The sequence below is a fragment of the Bemisia tabaci genome, chromosome 8 (assembly GCF_918797505.1).
Source record: "Bemisia tabaci chromosome 8, PGI_BMITA_v3".
Classification (NCBI taxonomy): domain Eukaryota; kingdom Metazoa; phylum Arthropoda; class Insecta; order Hemiptera; family Aleyrodidae; genus Bemisia; species Bemisia tabaci.
The window spans coordinates 2,553,189-2,572,395 of record NC_092800.1 but is presented as its reverse complement, the minus strand read 5'-3'; the positions used below and the strand labels follow the sequence as shown (position 1 = coordinate 2,572,395).

Below are 19,207 nucleotides of genomic sequence, written 5' to 3'. Positions count from 1 at the left end.
CTCATTTCCTGAGCGTATAGTAATTTCTAATTTTGTCGTCCGGTGATGCAAGAGACAGCACCTTTTTAGTCGAGTTAAGAGAGAAACCAAATACGCAATTTGGCCTGGAGCGGCACGGCGTGGAGAGCAATAATGACGAGGACTTGAGATGAAAAGAAGAAGCCCACGGCGCGGCGGTTGGCATGAATGGCATGTAACACATATTGGCGCCTACAAGACTGCATGAATACTTCACGCATTGCGTGAAACGCAGTGCGGTGCGGTCAGCGTGAAACGCATAGCGCTTACAAGACAGGATGAATACTTCACGCATTGCGCCAAACGCAGTGCGGTCAGCTCGGCGCGGCGGCGGAATTTAAAATTATTAAACCACGTTTATGTTTGTTCTTTCATAATTTTTTTGTTAATTTCTCATAAATGGAAGCCCTTGTCCACACATAGATAGGTTTAAGGAACTAAAATTTCGCGCAAAGTTCCGAGAAATTTTGTTAGTAGTGTTGACAAGGCTTTCGCAAAAAATGTGTCCAACACGAGTAAATGCGTCTTATGTACTTCTCCCCTCCGACACGGTTTTTATTGATGTTTCAAAATTAATGAAAAGGGGGGCGGCAAAATACAGGCGGCCCATGAGCGGTAAGTAGGTAAATCCGGCCCTGACAAACACCCCCCTCCCCCTCTCTGGTGGTATGGCAAGTTGCTTAATGTTTTAAGCATCTCTGATCCACGGTCAGAAAAGAAAACTTTTATATTTAAGTTTCAGTGATCTTCTAGGACATGATTTTCAGTAAAAGAAAGTCAGTCTGTCACTAAACTGATGAAATTGACTATGTCTCTTTCAAACAACAATCAGGCATCAGAATGACAATTTGAGGAGTCAAGGTGATGATGATGTTATGTTATCTAAGGTTCATGAAGAAAATAGAGCAACTGAATCTAATATAGAAGACATTTTATTCAGAATACCAGGAAGTACCAATTAATGAAAAAAAAAAATAATATCATAATAATAAAATAAAAAAAATGTATCAATGATTGGTTATAAATACAAATAAAAATATATTAACACATGAGGGGACTCCAAAAGTTTACACGAAAAGGAATTAACATTTTCTGCCCTAATACTATGACATCCTAATACAAAAGTGTTTATCACAACACTGAAGCCGTATGTACAAAGAAGGAATCTATAATAATTTATAATTACCAAAATAACTTCAAAAATTTTTGACTAAATTAATAAAAAAGGAACTTGTGGGTTGTTGAAGCCACTCATTGCACACCACTTTCCGTGTAACTGAGTAACAAATTAAATCGAAATTAAATTAAATTTAAATGATGTTATGGAAACTGAGTGAAATGGAATTAATTTTGAGAGAATGAAACGTTGAAAAAGAGAAGAGAAGAAAATTAGCTTTCACTTGTTCAGAGCCTACCTATAAATTGTGATTGCTAAAAATTGTAAACTCTTAAAATTTTTATCGTTCCCAGAACTTCGAATTGTTTTATCCCTTAAGAGACTAAACAAATTCTATGAAGAAATACTCATCAAAATTTAATAAAATTCACTCCATAAAATAGTTATACTACTCCCTATAGAATTGGGACAGAATAAATAGAACAACAAAAAAATAATATGTACATTTAGTCAGCTATAACAATTCCATGAAAATCAACCCTTAAAATACTAACTAGAGAAATCATGCTCTAAAAACTTCTAAAAAGGGATGCAAGAGTGTTATAGGTACACCCTACCACAGGTAATATAATTTTACTAAATTGATAAGACACATTTATAGCATGGGCCAGCTGCTTTACAGAAATCGGAATGGACACTGTGTGATGTTAAAAACTGCAATACACAGACATTTTCAATGCTGTATCAAACATTTTAGGGATGGAACTAAGTAGTTCATGTGAATAATTTAATGAGAAGTCTCAACTGGTGCATTTGTAAGATCTGCAATTAACTCTCACGTTGAAAATTTGTGCTAAAGACTGCGCTACTGTGAGCTTACCGGATTGAAAAGATAAAATAATTTACAATGAATGATTTATATATTGAGTCAAAGGAACGAATGTGGTTTAAAAACATGGAGCAAAGCTATGAAAATAAGAACAAAAGTAGCAATTACTTTGTTGTTCATTTTCAATAGAGATGCATATCATGTAATGTCAGTCATTTTGCATCTTACGCAAGTTATTAAATTCCAGACATTAATTTACTTTTTAGCAAGAATGTAATATTTAAAGGGACGATGAGGATGCGAGATCCTAAGGCTCAAACAGCGAGGTGATCGAGTGAAAACTAGGCATTGCAAATGCACTTATTGAGAAATTTACACAAGAAACAACTCTTTTTCTAGGCTTTGGCAAAAGTTTACAACTATTGATGAGGTAAATAACAGTTATAGAAGGAACAGGAAAAAGATTCTAAAAAGTTCAGATCATACTTCAAACTTTTTTTTTTTAAAAAATAAAAAAAAAATTGAGCGTTAAATTTGATAACTGTCAAAAATTACAAACAGCGTAGGGGAAAGCTTGGCTGAAAGAATATTATTCTGTGGCGTGTTGGTGAATATGATAGATGAAAGATATGAACAGGCATGTCTTCAGAACAATTAAATGATCGATCAAAAAAAATCTTCTTGTATCTTCACGTTTAATTTAAAGAAGCGTTGCCAAGTGCGAAGGTGACATCAGGCTGAAGTAGAGAACATGGCTGAAGCAAGAGGCCGCTCACCGATCATGAAATAATGTGTATCTGAGAATTTGTTTCCTTTTTGGTCTTTCCCTCAATTAACCTTTCTGTTCACAGCCTATTCTGTTGCGAGGACATGCCTGAATACAATACATATGAAAACTAATAATAAAGTCCTAGGACTAATTCCCCCTAACACCATAGAGAAAACAAAGGAGGTGGTCTTATTTTAGGCATTTTAGATTGAATCTATGACGTAGATGGGCGCAGACCATCATCTATTTTCTTAAAAATGGTGTAGTTCATGGAGAAAAGTCATTCTGTTTAAAATTTTGAGATTATATTTTGAGTTGACCTAAACAAAAAATGGTTCGTTTTTCATAATTTGAACTTAGAATTCTTCTGAAATACTGACGCCTTGTTGAGCCCACCTACATCACATGGTAAACAAATCATAAGTAGCAACCACCTCCTTTTTTCTCTTTGTGCAGGAACACTGATTTCCTACAGACGGTTACTAGAAGAGCTAGGGGGGGAAAGCGATGATTTATGAACAGTGGAGGCGCACCGATAAGAAAGCTGCAATATAGTCTACAAACGAAAGAAAAGGAGAGAATTTACAAGGTACAGCCATGGAGTCTGCGCTTATTTCGCTGTGCTTGGCGCCCCGCCTGGGGCAGGCATGGGGATGGCTCCACCCGGGGGCGGCATGGGGATAGGTCCGCTCGGTGGAGGCATGGGTATTGGCCCGCTGGGTGCTGCGGCAGGTGCAGCAGTCGGTGGAGCCGAAGGCATACCTTGATTCATGCTATGCTGACTTTGAGCCATGGCTGCGTTCAAGTATCCCATCACGCACTGCTGCAGCATCCCGTTGATTTGACTTTCCGGTTTCAGAGGATTCTGCAACAAGCAGGAAAATCAAATTTACTACTTTGTCAATGACATGAACAATATCCAAAGATAAAATTTAGGACTCTTACGCCAAAAGAGCTTATAGAGGTTATTGCAGAGGCAAATAATCAAATCCGACACTTCGTTGAATGCCCAGGCAAAGTGTCAAACATTCTCACTCAGACTGAAATTCTGACTCTTCTGCTGATTTTGAAAGAAATAATTATTCGTCTTCATATCCAGGCCATAATGCGGCCATAATATCATATCATGACCAGAATGCGAAACGACGTGCCTCCGTTTGCAATGTTGTAGACTTCCTGGCCTACTTTATTTTTTCTTTTTTAAACTAATTGACTTAATTCCTTGAAAACTTCCTTGATTTTTATTTTCTGTTGGCAGAAAATTTTATATCAATGTCAAGGGATTAAGTTAGCTTGTTTTTCTTCCAAAAAATAAAAAAACAGTGGGGGTTTTGAAACACTGGAATGAGGATACGAGGTTTCGTACTTTGGCCATCCATAGACAGGTATTTATTTTTAGACATTTGCATCATTCAATAGTTGCTGTAATAATTTCTGGCTCAGAAACGGACTTACATATCAAAAAATACAGCATTTTTTAAAATGCAAAGTTTTGCCAATTCTGACAGTTGAAAAAGTATACAAAGAACATTCTGAAAAGGAAAATACAGTGATAGTGCATAGTTTGATGAATTCTTACTTTCAAAATATTGAAAATCGAGAGCTCTTTGTAAAAAGTACGGAAATCGTTAACTTTCAAATTTTGAAAATGTTTGGTTTGACAACATAGCTACATGAGTAATTGATAGGAAGTCATTGGCGATTCTTACAAGTTGAAAACACCGATTTTCTTCCATTTAAATGTATGTAAAACACTCCATCTTTTGTGAAGCTTGCCTCGCCTAAAATCGATATTTTTAAATGAAGGGAAAACAGGGTGTCTAGGTTTTTTTTTCATTTGGGGAAGTCCTGATGAAATCCTGATTTTTTATTGCTAAACCCTTATTTCATAATTTTTCCAAATCCTGATTTTTGGTGGAGAAACTTTAACTTCACAAAAATAGCTCGATAATAAAATTCCATTAGACGGCCTACTTATCTCAAATCCTGATTTTACAACCGATTTTTCCTCAAATCCTTATGAAATAGGGATTAAATCCTGATAGAATCGGGAAAAGCCCGATGCTGGACACCCTGGGAAACAGTGTTGTCAACTTGAATACTCTGAATTGAGCGGTAACCCTGGTTTGAGGCATAAGAGTGTTTTTCTGCCCTGATAGAAAATTAAGTAACATGTTGAATATGAATATGTTTAATAGTAATTTCAATAAAATACAACACATTGGTGATTGAAATTCAGGATAAAAGAAATTTGAGACTCACATCTGCCTTGAGTTTCTGGTAGAGATTTGAGATGACTTTCGGGTTTTGCATGTAGAATTGCTGCAGGAGCGACGGAGTGAACATCTTGGGGAAAGCGTTGCTGTTGGCCGGCCTGGATCCAGGAGCCATGTTCAAGCCAACCATTCCTGGATGGATTCCGTAGTTGTTGCGTGGCCCAGGTAGACCCTCTGTTGACTGGAACCTCTGCTGATACATTCCAGGCTGCATTCCTGGCATTCCTGGCATCCCCATTCCCATGCCTGGCATTGGCATTCCCATTCCCATGCCCGGCATTCCCATGTTCAGATTCATCCTGGCTGTATTTGCTGCAAAAGAACCAAGAAGAAAAGCGTTTAAAAAAAATGAAATCGATACAATCACCATCAATTAGTCAAAATCTAAAGTCGAATTTCGACTAGTGAATTTGGTCAAGTTTTCAACTTACTGCCAACCTCCATTACAACAAAACGAAATTCTCTTTGATGATGCGCCCGTAACATTAGATTTTCATGCTGGCAGCGATGACGATTACATCTAAATTTCAGTGAATGGATGCAAACGTTGACTAAAATTCATCAAACAACTGAATTTAGTTTTAGACTTCAGCAAAATATTCTCCTCCAACGGGTTGCAACCCTGATGATCTTGTCAAAAAATTCGACCAAAAGAGGTACAGAAAATGCTCCATCTCGTGCCAAACACGGGGCAAATCTTAGATCATAAGGCAATTTTTTCAATTTTCCCCCTCATTACTTCAAAAAGTAGGAAAAATAGCGCATGTCGAAGGGAATTGGACATTTTGCCATAAAATTAGGCACTCGGCCAAGAGGCAAGTCATGTATAGGTTGTGAAACAAGAACACCACATTGCAGCAAACAGTCGACTTTGGAAACGCACTTCTCATAGAAAATTTACTCAGTGTAAACTAATAAATGCTGCTTCACATAGAATGCTAATTTGTGATAAAACAGGAATTTAAAAAAAATTCTAGGCCAAGAAAGAATAAAAAAAAGAGCTTACCGTTGTAATTCTTTTCATTTTCATACGCTTCCCAAGCTGCCTTCCGTTCTTCTTCGTCCAGATCTTCTTCTTCTGTGTTCTCCAGCAGTGAGTCATGCTCATGGATTTTGAAAATAGTATTTTTGTGCTCTTTCAACAGTTCGGCCATCAGCCGATCCTGAAGCAGGGAAAATCAGTTTTAAAAATTTGATCGAAAACTAATCTAACGCAGTGGGTCAAATCTGATGATTTGTACTCATTCAGAATATACCATAGCTTTTGTTTGACAAATAAAAAATGCCTCCAAAATGTTAAAGAAGAAGATATATAATGTCAAAAGGTAAAATCGAACATCCATGACCTATAGGAGCTCAATTTCAACAATTAGAGGGAAAAATTTAACCATACGATGACCTTGTCTCCGTAAAATCCAGTAAACCGTAAAATTTTTTGAATTTCTTAACATATCAATGGTGAAACTCCAAAATTACGTACATCAATTTGGGACATTGCAGCCTTCCTGCTGTACTTTAATTTTTAAACGGAAAGTTACTTAACATCATTTCTTAAAAAACTTCCATGATTTTTCTTCTCCATGCAAAAAAAATTCGATGAAAACTTCAACGTATGATGCTGATTTGCTCTCCTTCCAAAACGTTACATAAAAATGGAGATTTTAAAACACTGCAAACAAGATACGTGGTTTGGTAGTTTCACCGTCGATATGCAGCAATTTTCATGACCATTTCAAATAATAAGAGATCTTCGAAGCATAATTCAGTTCAACACTGTCCCCAATTTTTATCAAAACTGTAACGTTATCTGATATTATTTGATTGGGAAAATTTTTGTTTTTTCTTAAATAAAGTTTTTAAATTTTTTAGATCGCCAAAGAATTGAGAAAAGGTATTGCTGAGTTGACATTGAGGAATTTCATACTTTGGGATTTTTCGGGAGGAGAAGGACTTTTGCACCTAGAGGCTCAAAATTAAGATATTAATAGTGCTGCAAACAGAAGTGTTTCATAAACATTTGGCAGAAAAACCAAAAAGAAAATAAAATTATTTTGTGAAAAATCTGATTTGTTTGACTCTAAAAAATATGGTAGAGAAATGCTATTTCATGCTCTTTACAGGTAAAAATATTAATTTAATTGCTTCCAGTTTAATTTGTTGGGGATTAAAAACATTTTTCGTGGAAAATTCAAAATCCCATCAGTAGAAATCAATCGGAGATTGATCACAAAGTGAACAAAAATTAAGGTCCTTTTTCCTGTGGATAGTTTCATTTACAAAGCCTTACCTCATCCATGAAGCAGGGATTTCCTAGGAATCCTCAAAGGGTTACGTGCAAAATGGGTTAATTTTCACCGGCAGCAGATGCCTTTGAGACTGGCCACATTCGTTCACGAGACAGTGCTTCATCATTTTTTAAAGTTTCAAACCTCCCAAATATTTTAAAGACACATGAGAGGGTTAAAGGTAAAGATCAACACAATTTTCACAAATTTTTCAATTAAAAACTGAGGATTTTTGCAATACAGATTAATCAGGCGTTTTCAGCATGACAAGAGCTTTCTGCAAATGTAAGACAGGATGAGGTTTTATCAACTGAGGCTCAAGAGATCGTCTCGGAAGCTGTGGCAAGTCTCAAAGGCATCAGCCCCAAGCAGAAATTGATCCGTTTTGTTTGTTCCTTTAAGCCATCACTCCACTGCAATGTCTGTCAGTTCCAAGGCATGGTTAATACGCAAAAGTACGTCCACAACCTAAAGTATTCTATCCTTACCTTCGGCACGATTGGAGTCAGCGCCTCTTCTTTGTTGTCTGGCAACATGTACAGTTCTCGCAGATCAGACGAGGAGAAGTGTCTGTCAACTTGTTGCTCATCGACAACACGGTACGCTAATGAGATCTTTGCTACTTGCCGCTCATACACTTTTTCTTCCATCGTTCCCTGGAAGTAACAATTGCAGGTTGAATTGGTTGGAAAAATAAAATAAAAAAATTGGCATGAAGAAAATACAAGTTTTTTACTTGAACTTTTTCATATTCCCATTAACATGGTGTAATCCAGCAACACATTGGACGCCGTGATTCAGGAAAGAGGGAATTGAATTTTCGACTGTTATCATTATGGTAAGCTGACATGTACGTATTGAGTAATAAAACTCGGAATTTCAAAATAGTTAGGGAAGCAACTCATAAGCAATGGCAAATACTTAGTTCACCATTGGTAGAAGAAACAGTAAACCGATAAAAAATGCCATCAGTTCATACCGTTTAATGAAACAGATATCAGTAAAAACTTATCACTCTGATTGAACCCTAAAAACTGTGAACACAGATTGTTTTAGATTCTTAGAAATGAAAATATCTATCAGGAGAATTTTATTGCCAGCAGTGTTAGAGTCTTGCAGAGAAATTTAGGGGCTACTCAGGGTGGCGAAATTTCATGAAAGATAAAATGTTAAAATTTCACGAGAAATATTTCACAAAATTGCAACAATTACGTGAAATATTTCATGAAATTTCAGGAATTTACGAAATATATTGAAAAATACCAGTTTCTTTTCATGTTAAGCAAAATGTAAAAATTGTGACAGTCTTCTATTTTCACGTGTTTGAGTGCTGTTTGCATACTCTAGTCCCAGAAAAATATGAAATAGTTCAGCTTCATGAAATTTCATGAAATATTTCACTGAAATTTCCAATCTTTCATTTCTTTCTTACATTTCGTACCACCCTGGGGCTACTTTGTCCGGCTTCATCGATATTTAGAGGCCAAAAGGCTTTTTTGTGAAATACTTTAGGATGAGAACCTGATGTATTTTGGCACCTTAGAATTCTGCTTTTTTTAAACTCATTGCACATTTTCGTAGATTTCCGTTACTCAACTGAACCCTGCCTGAGAGGTCCCTCATAGATTCAAGTTTCGATTGAGAAAGTTTGTCTTGATTTCAACGGTTTCATAGATAGCTACTGTGCGTATCTAGGTGCAAACTTTGGCCCTCTTTTCAATTAATTAGGCGCCAATGAGAAATTATCAGATGCATTTTGCACATGGCACCTATTGGATTCGAACACTGATTGCGAGGTTTACAAAAAATTGGAGCCTTTTACTCACCCTAGCGACGAATCTGTAAATATAGCACGGCTTGGTTTGACCAAAACGATAAATTCTAAAGATACTCTGAACATCATGAGAGGGATTCCACGATACATCAAAGACCACAGCCCTGTTTGCACCAGTCAAATTGATCCCGAGACCTCCAGCGCGGGTTGAAATTAAGAATAAACGCCCCCTGAAATGAGGTAAATAATCAAACAAAGTTAAATACAAGAGAAGTAAAGTAATGAATTGAATCCTAGAAAAAGTCTGCAGGCGATCTATAAAGGGTTGGATATTTCTATAAACCTTAAAAAAAAGGTTGGATCAGTTTTCACAGATTCAGTTACTATACTTTGCGGTAGTTTTTCAAAGTTAATTGCTGCAGCTTTGATTACCTGTAATCAATTACGCAAAGGATAATTTTGAAAAGTGTTGTCTCACCTTAAATTCTTGGGAGAGTTGAATGTATCACAGTTTGTACTTCTATTTTGAGACGAACAAGTACCATCCAATCGGAAATAGTCCAGCCCGAACACCCAGGAACCCTTGAAGCCATGGAAATCTCCTTTCCTCCTTGTTGCTTCATGGATTTTTTCCAGGAAATATTCAATTGCATTTAAAGACACAATCGACTGACTGAAAACTAGCCTATAAACAAAATAAAGGATATAAATTGAAGGAGGTTCCGTTACTTAAAAAGTTAAAAAGGTAAGGCACGGAGCTTAGCTTGGACAAATAAGGTAAACCATTGCACAGGAAAGTCTGGACAGTTTTTTGGGAGAAAGAACCAAGCGAAACAGACGTGCAAACCGAGAAAAATAGAGTCAAGTTTCATTTTTTATCAGGCGTAATTTAACAAGCAATTTTAAATGGAATGAAATATTTATTATGGACACAAAAAATACCTTCATAATCTGCTCATTATTTTTCTGATACTCCAGTTATCCAGCGCAACAAAGAGGAGTGTTGTTTTTCTTATTATGTCTTTATTTTTTTCCATTTTTTCCAAACATATATTAAATAGTTTGATGTATTTTTATATGGCTTTTTTGATATTCAGCTTAGACTTCCACCACAATTCATCAGATAATCAAGGTATTGCTGTATTATAATTCTTCAAATGTATTGGAAACTTTGGCGAAGGAATATAAACTCAAAAAACTATACTACAAGTACTTTCTTGATCTCCAATTTATTTTGATCCTCTAGTTGAGGTTTCAAAAAATCTAAGACGACAAAGCTAAAAACTAATAAACTAAAACGGTGAAAGTTTGGATTTGCAAAGTTTTTCATAAAAGCCTCGGTATCACAAAGAGCTTTTTCAAAAGTTCTGAGAAAATAAACAATTGATCCAAAAGATATTTTTACATTCACAATTCAGTGGAAGGTAAAAGCTATACAAAACTTACACTAGCAATCAGACTACCTACTAGGAAAATAAAGATAAATTATGATTTTTTCGAAAGTTTCGTCCCTTTCCTTATCATTCTACAAAAGAGTAAAACTACACACTTTTGTCCATGATCTTTAGAAAATGTCAAAATGGTCTTAACAGGGCAAAAAAAATCACACAAAATCTTGAGAGAAAATCGGTAATCCTTTGGAGAAATATAGGACAGTTTAAAAACCATGATATGCAATTTGGTAGTTTCACTATCGACTTGCAAAAAAGAGGCAGGAAAAAGTACTTACACTTTATCACCGATTTCTTCGCATTCTCTTAAAATACTGAAAAGCAACATGAGCTTGGCGCTGAGCGTAATGTCATCAAACATTTCTGGAGTCACCAGCTCGCTCCACCATTGATTTGCTAAAGGATCCTTCTTGTCGCTTTCTTCGTTTTTCATTTCCTCTTCTGAAATTGGAATGAGGCGGTGATTAAACTATGTAGTTATACTTCTATAAAGGTTGGAAATTTCAATAACTGCCAACCTAACACCTTCTTTGATCACTTAGTTAATGCTACCATCTACAGGAAAACAAGTCTCATTGCTTCGATGCATTATTCTTTCTTAGGAGTGATTTAAGTCAAATGATTAAAAAATCGGAATTCGATATTAAACAGGAAAACATTCTCAAGAATGATTTCACAATGACAGGGGTAGCCATGTTGTAGAGGGTTGCGAGAGACTTACAGCGAATCGATCGAGTGCCAAGGGTATAAATTGGAAGAAATAATGTCCCTGAATAGTCCTTTAGACTAAGTATGAATTCAAGCACAATGCAACATAGTTCCTCTTTAAAATCTTACATAGACAACAATTCACTCGACAGGAAGTCTCGAAGTCAACTCCAGAACAAGATACCAATGTTTAGAATCAACAATGGTTAAATGACAAAAATACAGATGAGGTAATTTACATGATTTAACTTTTATTTGATCTATGTTAAAATATTTGTTAAAATCTCGCTCAGCATATAACTTTCGAACTTTTTGTTATAAGAATCGTTTTCTACATAAGAGTTTGAAAAGGAAACATGTGCGGTTCTTTTCTACTTTAGACCTTCCCATGGCCCATTGTTCCATGCAAAGAAAACATGAAAAATCGTCATTACAAATAAAAGTATGAGATTTCAAAGATCGAAAATATCAGGTCTGTTATTTTCCGCCGACTTCGATTTTGAAGCGAAGAATTAGTAATTATGGACTTTACAACAGTGTTTTTTGAGAGAGCTTTTCACGTTAAAAATAATGCAAACATGGAGAAAAATGCAGGTTCCAATTCAATTGGAAACAAAAACTAAATGTAGTTACTGAAACCAAACTTAGGCTTCCGCACTATTCTCAAATGTGTAGAATGTACGTTACGAAGAAAACTTAAGCAAGCCACATAACAAGGGAAACAGAGCAGATTAAATCACAGGTTATGACTCCTGAATAAGTTTTTCAGCCTCAGCTCAGACTTAAGACACTTATCACAAATTGAAGGAACACTTCACAATTTTGAAGATAATCTTACCAGTAACAGCACCAGATTGTTTCAGACCTCGGGTGACTCTCCTTGTGCTGGACGGTTTGTACTCTTCATCGCTTCCAGACATCGAACCGGAACCTTCATCGGAAGAAGTGCTTGATGCAGTATCAGAACCATCGGTGACGAAATCTTTTATGGAATCATCGGATTCATCGAATTCTTTCATCTGCGAAAAGAAACTAAAATTACTGAGCGAATCGATTAAGTAACGCAATGTTCTGACTTCACCAGCTGTCATAATCCAAATGTGCCGAGAAACCAGGTTTTAGCGCCTGGAAATAAAGGATGCTGAAAAAACATGATGCCAAAAATAAAACAAAAAAATAGTGTATTTTCTTTGGAAAATACACTAAAAAATGAATGGTTTTTGTTCCTTTTTTCCTCCTTGAAAAATTTCAAACTGAGCAACAAAAAATCTTCATTACCACTAAAAACTGGATCAGTAGCAGAAGTTGAAATGTTGAATTTTTTTGTTTTAATATTAAAACTGTTTTAGGAGCTGAGAAAGAAAATATCCTTGGTTTTTAAATCAGACAAGGATTAAGAGAGTTATTACAAAATACATAGACATGAGGATGAAATACACAGCTTTAAATGGGGATTACTGCTCAGTGACATCACGAAAGGTCCATTTTCTCAACTTTATAACATTTTTTCTCCGAGTTCCCATGGCAGAAAAAAAATTGTGGAAAATGCTTTAAACTCAGCTGAGGTAGAGCAGAGGCAAGACTAAAATACAATTCTTCAGGGGAACACTAAGGTATCAAAATAAATTAGGTTACTTGTCCCGCTTATTTTACTGTCGGTTAGAGGGACTATCTTTAAAAACTATCTTGGTACAGACAACATTGATGCCAGATCACCACACACGTATTTTTGGAAATGTATATTTGCTCCTCACTGTAGGGCACTGGCCAATGTCTTCACTAGTTATTTTCGGAACGTAGGTGAATGTAAGAAAAAAGGCATCGCATAATAAAAGGATGGTCATGGGCTATAACTTTAAGGTTTTGAAATTGAAAATAATTACCTCCTCTTTTTTATCATCTTCTAGAGCTTTCAGTTTCAGAAGGTACGGATGCGTCCAAACAAGCCTCAAATTATTGAAATCTTGGAACAGGCAGCTTCCGCCCATTTTCTTGTCTTCCATCATGTTGCGAGAGACATTTTCTAAATAATGTTGGTACAGTTTTAACTGTAAGTCAGAGAGCCGTAAGCTGATAACGTATTCATATTTTTCAGGTAAATAGGGTTTGAGAACGGTGTAGTCCGCACGCTGCGACAAAAATAGAGCAAAATAAGAAAATAATCAAAAAATTCAATGCATATCAAAAGGCGTCATTATCTAGTCCAATATGTTCCTATACCATTAGTCACTTCCACTTTAGATTTGTGAAAAATTAGGGGCTTACTGAGGTCTGCATTTTTTTTATAACTTTCTATGAAGCTATGATAAATAAAAAATAGTGTTGACTTCAGAATCTGATTTAACATTTTCCTATGTATCCATTTAAGGTTCCAAAACATTTTAAAATAACTAGATTAGGATTATTTTTTACAAAGATCTCGTAATATTAAAAAAATTCCTGTTCGATCTCTATATGAGGACTTATAAGTAACAACAGCGGTCGCTGACATCCGCCATTTTTAGGGCAAACACTTTTTTCGAATTCTGGAACCCTCAAGGATGCCTGCGCAAAGTTTCAGACTTCTAGGACAATTTTTTGGCGAGATAGGAACTGAAAATCATGTTATTTCTAAAAACAGCGGATGTGAGAATCCACTCTTCTCCCCCGCCGGCGCGGCAGGACATGGTAGAGATTCGAATCCATTTGCAATAACTGCCCAGACACCGACCATGGGCTATAGCTGACACTCAAATTATACGTATCCGTACAGTCTCGCCAGAATTGTTTATTTTTTAACTGATTTTATAATTTGTTCCTTATTTTTGTTCTAGAAGTTACAAATGGTCTAATTTTTTGTTCAATTGTATTAAATGACTCAGCATTGACTTACTGTTGGTTCATTTCAATCGTTTCACCAGCTTTAACCCTCCTGAAGACTTTGTTTCATGCATAAAAAAACGTTTCCAGTAAAAATAGCGGATGTCACATTTTTTTCGAATCACTGTTACTCCTTCAATTTTTCACTTACATAGATCGCAAAACGTGTGTTTTTTACAGGAAGGTTTGCTCTTCATGAAAATCTTTATAAGAATCCTCTCGATTCTACGGGTGGCAAAGTGCAAAGCTTCGAAAACTTCAAATGCGATTTTCTCACAATGTGAAAACTCGACATCCGCTATTGTTACAAATAAGTCCTCATATATTCCAGATTTAGACACTGACAAAAATTATTTTTGTACGTATTGTTCAGAGAGGCAAATTCTTATCATTTAAAAAATCCTGATGTTTTACAAAAATGAAAACTTTCGTTTACAGATTGGAAAAGTTCCCAAAATTTTGATGGAAGAATCTAGATGTTTTTAAAATTTTTGTGGAAAATAATAACAGCACAGGGACTTTTGCAGATATGCTTTTATAGACAAAAAGAAAATTCCTTATTCTTGTATTCTATTTTCTCTACTTACTTAATTTTTTTTGATTAATCAAAAAGCTGGAAAAATGTAATACCTGGACGATTCCTTCTAATTTTTTGTGGAGGACATGAGACCGCTGCTTCATAACCTTGACATCGTGTGCCGTTGAATCTCCGTACTGTCCATTCATGATGGGATTGACGAAACGATTGAGGAATTCCCTTTTTTCACCGAGAAGATTGGGCTTCACGAATTGCACCATACAATGGTCTAGAATAGAAAAAATTGGTTTAAAACTAAGAAAGCATGAAAAAGAAGATGGAATCATGCGCCTCACTCCGCAGACAAAGTTAAAATAGCAAAACTTAATAATCAGTCCGTACCTGCTCAGCAAATTTTTTTTTTGAAGAAAAATCAAATATTCAGAAAGAATATTGATTTCTCTTTTACCCAAATATGCGAATGGAAATATTCATGATGCTTTATCCATTTCAATCTAAATAAAATGGAATATAATTGATTTATTTTAAAAAACTCAACTTTTTTTTCCAAATGTATAATTTTGTTTTCAATCAACTTTAATTCTGGTTTTTTCCTGAGTAGGAAGTTTAGTCAATAGATTGTGATGCTAATTTGATGTATTTATCCTAGAGGGAATCATGTTGCACACAAACTTCATGCACATGGTTCCTTTCAGCACAAATACGTCCAATTATTGCCGCTTTATTCTCAGGTATGCACTGATTTTAGAAATTTCTTTCTGGCTTTGAACATATTTCGTATAAAATTTTGATACGTAAGCATTTTTTGTGATGATTTAATTTTGAAGTTAAAATTGGTTGAGGAATTAATTATTTAGCTGAAAAGTTAAAATTAAGAAGATGTTGCAACTTACATTCTTGAAGATTGTTTTGCAAAGGAGTCCCTGTCAGCACAATCCTTCGCATCGTTCTCATTTTGGAGACAGCTTTGGAAATTGCCGATTGTTCATTCTTCAACAAGTGCCCTTCATCACAGACAATTAGATCCGGACCTACAAGGGAAACATGTCATTATAAAAATAAAGTTGAACCGTTCAGACAAAATTGGCATAATTATCACCCTTTATCAGTTTTTTCAAAGCGATTTTGATTTTGCCGGCATAAGGTCATAAATAAATTGGGTACTCTACTAGAGAAGAACCTTAAATTTAGCCTGGAAGATCATTTAACCCAAAAATCATGAACACCTTTAGAGTTGCGATTTTATTGGTGAAAACGAGTGGCGGACAAAGGAGACAGCAATAGATTAGCTGATGCAAACCCTCCAGGAACCCTATTAATCCATCATTTTTGCTCCTTGTCTATATCAACCACCCGTTTTTACCAATAGGATCACTGAATTTTACCTTTGCCCTTTTTTCCATCGATTTCAATAATCAGCCTGCAGGGAGACTTTCTCATTTTCCAGTTTTTTCAACAAATCTCACAAATGTGCATTTCATAAATGCATAAGTTTTCCTCTGGTAGTGTCGTGTAGAGCTCGGGTTTGAAAAAATATTTAACGGGTAAGCAAAATGTTTGAGCTTTCCAAACTGAAATACTTTTATCATTATTAGCTGCATAAGTTTGGCTTTTGGACTGATCTCAATGTCAAAAGGTGTCATGAAAGATGTGCGATAATGTCGCTTCAAAAGATGTAATTTTTCTGACAAAAGAGAAAAAAATAATTATAGAGTACCTGGATCAAGAATACTGGTGAGAAGCTTCTCTTTCATTTTTTTGCCGCCTCTAGGAGAGCCCGTCAGAATTCGGAAATTGTTGTAACTAAGTATCATTACGCCACCATTCTTGTGCCATTGCATACAGATATCCGCTCGGAGAGGATTTGTTTTAATGCTGAAAAAAGGGGGAAACCACGATTAAAATGTGCATTGTCCTCTCGGTGCAAAGTGCTCATACTTCAAATTTTCAACGCTATACGATATACATTGGTTAATTGGAAACAGTACATCTGACTTTGTTTTTATTTCTGAGGATACCATTATTTATTTATTTAATTCTCTTACACAAAGATATACGGGGCCACAAGGGCCCCAAAACATACCTAAATGACACAGTTTCTACTTGACTAAAATATGGGTCTGGATTCAATTACAATTTAAAAAGAACAAAAAACAAAGACAATAATACCTAACAATTGCTCATAAAGTAAGTATGAATGAATGTAAGAGTAAAATATTTACGTGGATCTATGAAAATCATAACTTAATAGTTTTAAGACTGTGGAAGATGATTTTTGGCATGAACACTTTTTGATGATTTATCTACTGACTGACATTATCGATTTTCCCAAAATAATCCACCAAAATGATTAAAACTTTAAACATATCAACCGTACCCGATATGCACTACCCGAAAACTGAAGATTCACCTAAGGAGGGCGTCGTTTAGCATGCAGACTTGAAGGTCTGACATAGTGCTGGTATAATTGCTCAGTTTATGGATATGTTACGGTCAATGTTACGGAATGGGGAAGTGTATGTCATTGGCCGGCCAATGTTGACCGTGGCCAGGCGTTTCGGCCGAAGATGTCATTGGCCGGCCAATGACGTCAATGGCCAGCGATTTTGGGAAATGTTTTCTCAACAATAAAACCGTCACATATTGACCGGCCGCTGATGTCATTGGCCGGCCAATGTACTGTTTGGCCGAGGGGTGACGGCCAATGTTGGATCTGTTATCATTTATCAATTGAACGTGAGAGAGTTGAGTGACCAAGCGGCAACCGCCTCACTGTGTATCCTGCAATGCCGGGTGATGATATGTCTCAAATCTCAATCTTGATAAGAGTGTTACTGTTATCCCCGCTTGCCGGAGTGAGTGGGGTGTTTACAATTTCGGATGCTAAATTCAGGGTGCTTTCTCCTTCTCTGAGACGATCACGCGACGGACACGGCCTGTAATTAATCCGCGATTTTTTTAAAGTAGTTTATATGTGTTATTTTAATATAGTGTTTTACTCGAAAGTTTTAATCCTGTTTTAAATATTTGTTTTAGTGCTTGTACTCGTGTGTGTTTTTAATCTATGACTGTGTTCTGAGTTTTTAAATCTATGTTTTACTGCCTACTTGTGTGTTTTTCCGTATTATAAGTCATTTCAAGTGAAAATGTGGCACGCGCGCGAGAGTTTTTCATATTTTTTAACTTCATATTTCGTTTCACAAAAACGAAAAAAAAATGCTCCAATTTTAAAGTCGAAAGAAATGTAAAATAAATAAAAAAAAAACCTTCTAAAAAATAAATCAAAGAGCTGTAGTAATTACACATTAACCCATTCCCTTAACAATTAATTTTGCATGTCCGCGCACAGAGCTACTATTTAATTTTGCTGTAAAAAGCTGTATTTGGTTTCTTCTTAGTTTTCTGCTTTTCCTGATAATTAGGAGCAAGTTTTTGGCCTAATTCTTGTTAGTTATAACTAGAAGGATGTTTATATGAATAAATTTGCCTGGATGTTGCACTTTTTCTGCAGTAAGTCAGCTTATGTCAGGGGAATTTCCTGAGAAAAAAAAAAAAAAAATGTTAAATTTAGGAGAAAAATCTTATTTATTGCAACCAGGCAAGAAAACATGCAAACCAGCAGCACAAAAACTCTTGAAACATATGCTCAAATAAGATCTAAGCACCAATTAGCACCAAAATAAGAAAAAAGAGCGAAAATAAGCTTACATCTCGTTGTTGTGATTCATTGATAACAAGAAAATAAAGAATAAACAGAGAGCAAGTTTCGAGGTTATTCCAATCTTCCACATTTTCAAACTAACAAAATTCCCTATATTCGGGGAAATTACCGTACAAAACCAATACAGGTTGGTCATACTGCTTCTAGTTACAACATCTGTCGATTTACGTGGCGCTATCTATCGTGAAAACATCAAAACACGGCAATACGCGTAGCCAAGTTGCATGACGAGTGGGACTCGTCATTTCACGTTTGTCCCGGCGCGGCCATGACGAGTCAGGCTCGTCATATTAAGGGAATGGGTTAACTCATTTGTTTCCTCTCATGTGGTATGTTTTCAGTTTTACAGTGTTTTATAATGTGAACGAACAATGGCTGTCAATCATTGGCCACTCTCATCATCGGCCGGCCATTGTTCACCTCGCGGTGAAAATGTTAACAGTGACCGGGCTTTTTGGCCAATGACATAATTGGCCCTCGATTTCGACCGATGCTATCATTGGCCGGTCAGTGACAGCATTGGCCGGCCCCCTAATATTGACCGTAACAGATAGGGCAACCAGCGCATCCAAAAAAAAAACCAAAAAACCACTTACTCAGTGAGATGGTAAACCTCGATGGATTGATCCACACCTTCCAACCATTTTTCGAATTCACTATACCAGTTTAGAACTGTTGAGAGGGGACACAGAACCAATACACTTTTTACGTGTTCTGAAGCTTGCGTCAATAATGTGTAAGTAAGAGCTATGACCTGGAAAAAAAATGTTGGGTGATTTTAATTGGTGTTAAAATGAATGTTAAAGAAGTGCTGAGACAGGAGAAAAGTCATTTTTACAAAGCAGAGCGTAACTACATTATT

General features: G+C 35.9%; 1 protein-coding gene across 1 annotated transcript in view; it reads right to left on the bottom strand.

Annotated features, from left to right (window-relative positions):
* Nucleotides 1-932: 932 nt before the first annotated feature.
* LOC109036028 (transcriptional regulator ATRX homolog) overlaps nucleotides 933-19,207 on the bottom strand; it is a 28,648-nt gene continuing 10,373 nt past the window's right edge. The window contains exons 8-20 of the mRNA XM_072303806.1: nucleotides 18,942-19,099; nucleotides 16,342-16,499; nucleotides 15,518-15,655; nucleotides 14,717-14,892; nucleotides 13,111-13,356; nucleotides 12,066-12,246; nucleotides 10,798-10,960; nucleotides 9,547-9,753; nucleotides 9,121-9,298; nucleotides 7,783-7,950; nucleotides 6,016-6,172; nucleotides 4,996-5,321; nucleotides 933-3,598 (exon numbers count right to left, since the gene is read on the bottom strand). Coding sequence (XP_072159907.1) covers nucleotides 3,344-3,598; nucleotides 4,996-5,321; nucleotides 6,016-6,172; nucleotides 7,783-7,950; nucleotides 9,121-9,298; nucleotides 9,547-9,753; nucleotides 10,798-10,960; nucleotides 12,066-12,246; nucleotides 13,111-13,356; nucleotides 14,717-14,892; nucleotides 15,518-15,655; nucleotides 16,342-16,499; nucleotides 18,942-19,099 — 2,511 coding nt within the window. The 3' untranslated portion in view covers nucleotides 933-3,343. The remainder of the gene's footprint in view (nucleotides 3,599-4,995; nucleotides 5,322-6,015; nucleotides 6,173-7,782; nucleotides 7,951-9,120; nucleotides 9,299-9,546; nucleotides 9,754-10,797; nucleotides 10,961-12,065; nucleotides 12,247-13,110; nucleotides 13,357-14,716; nucleotides 14,893-15,517; nucleotides 15,656-16,341; nucleotides 16,500-18,941; nucleotides 19,100-19,207) is intronic.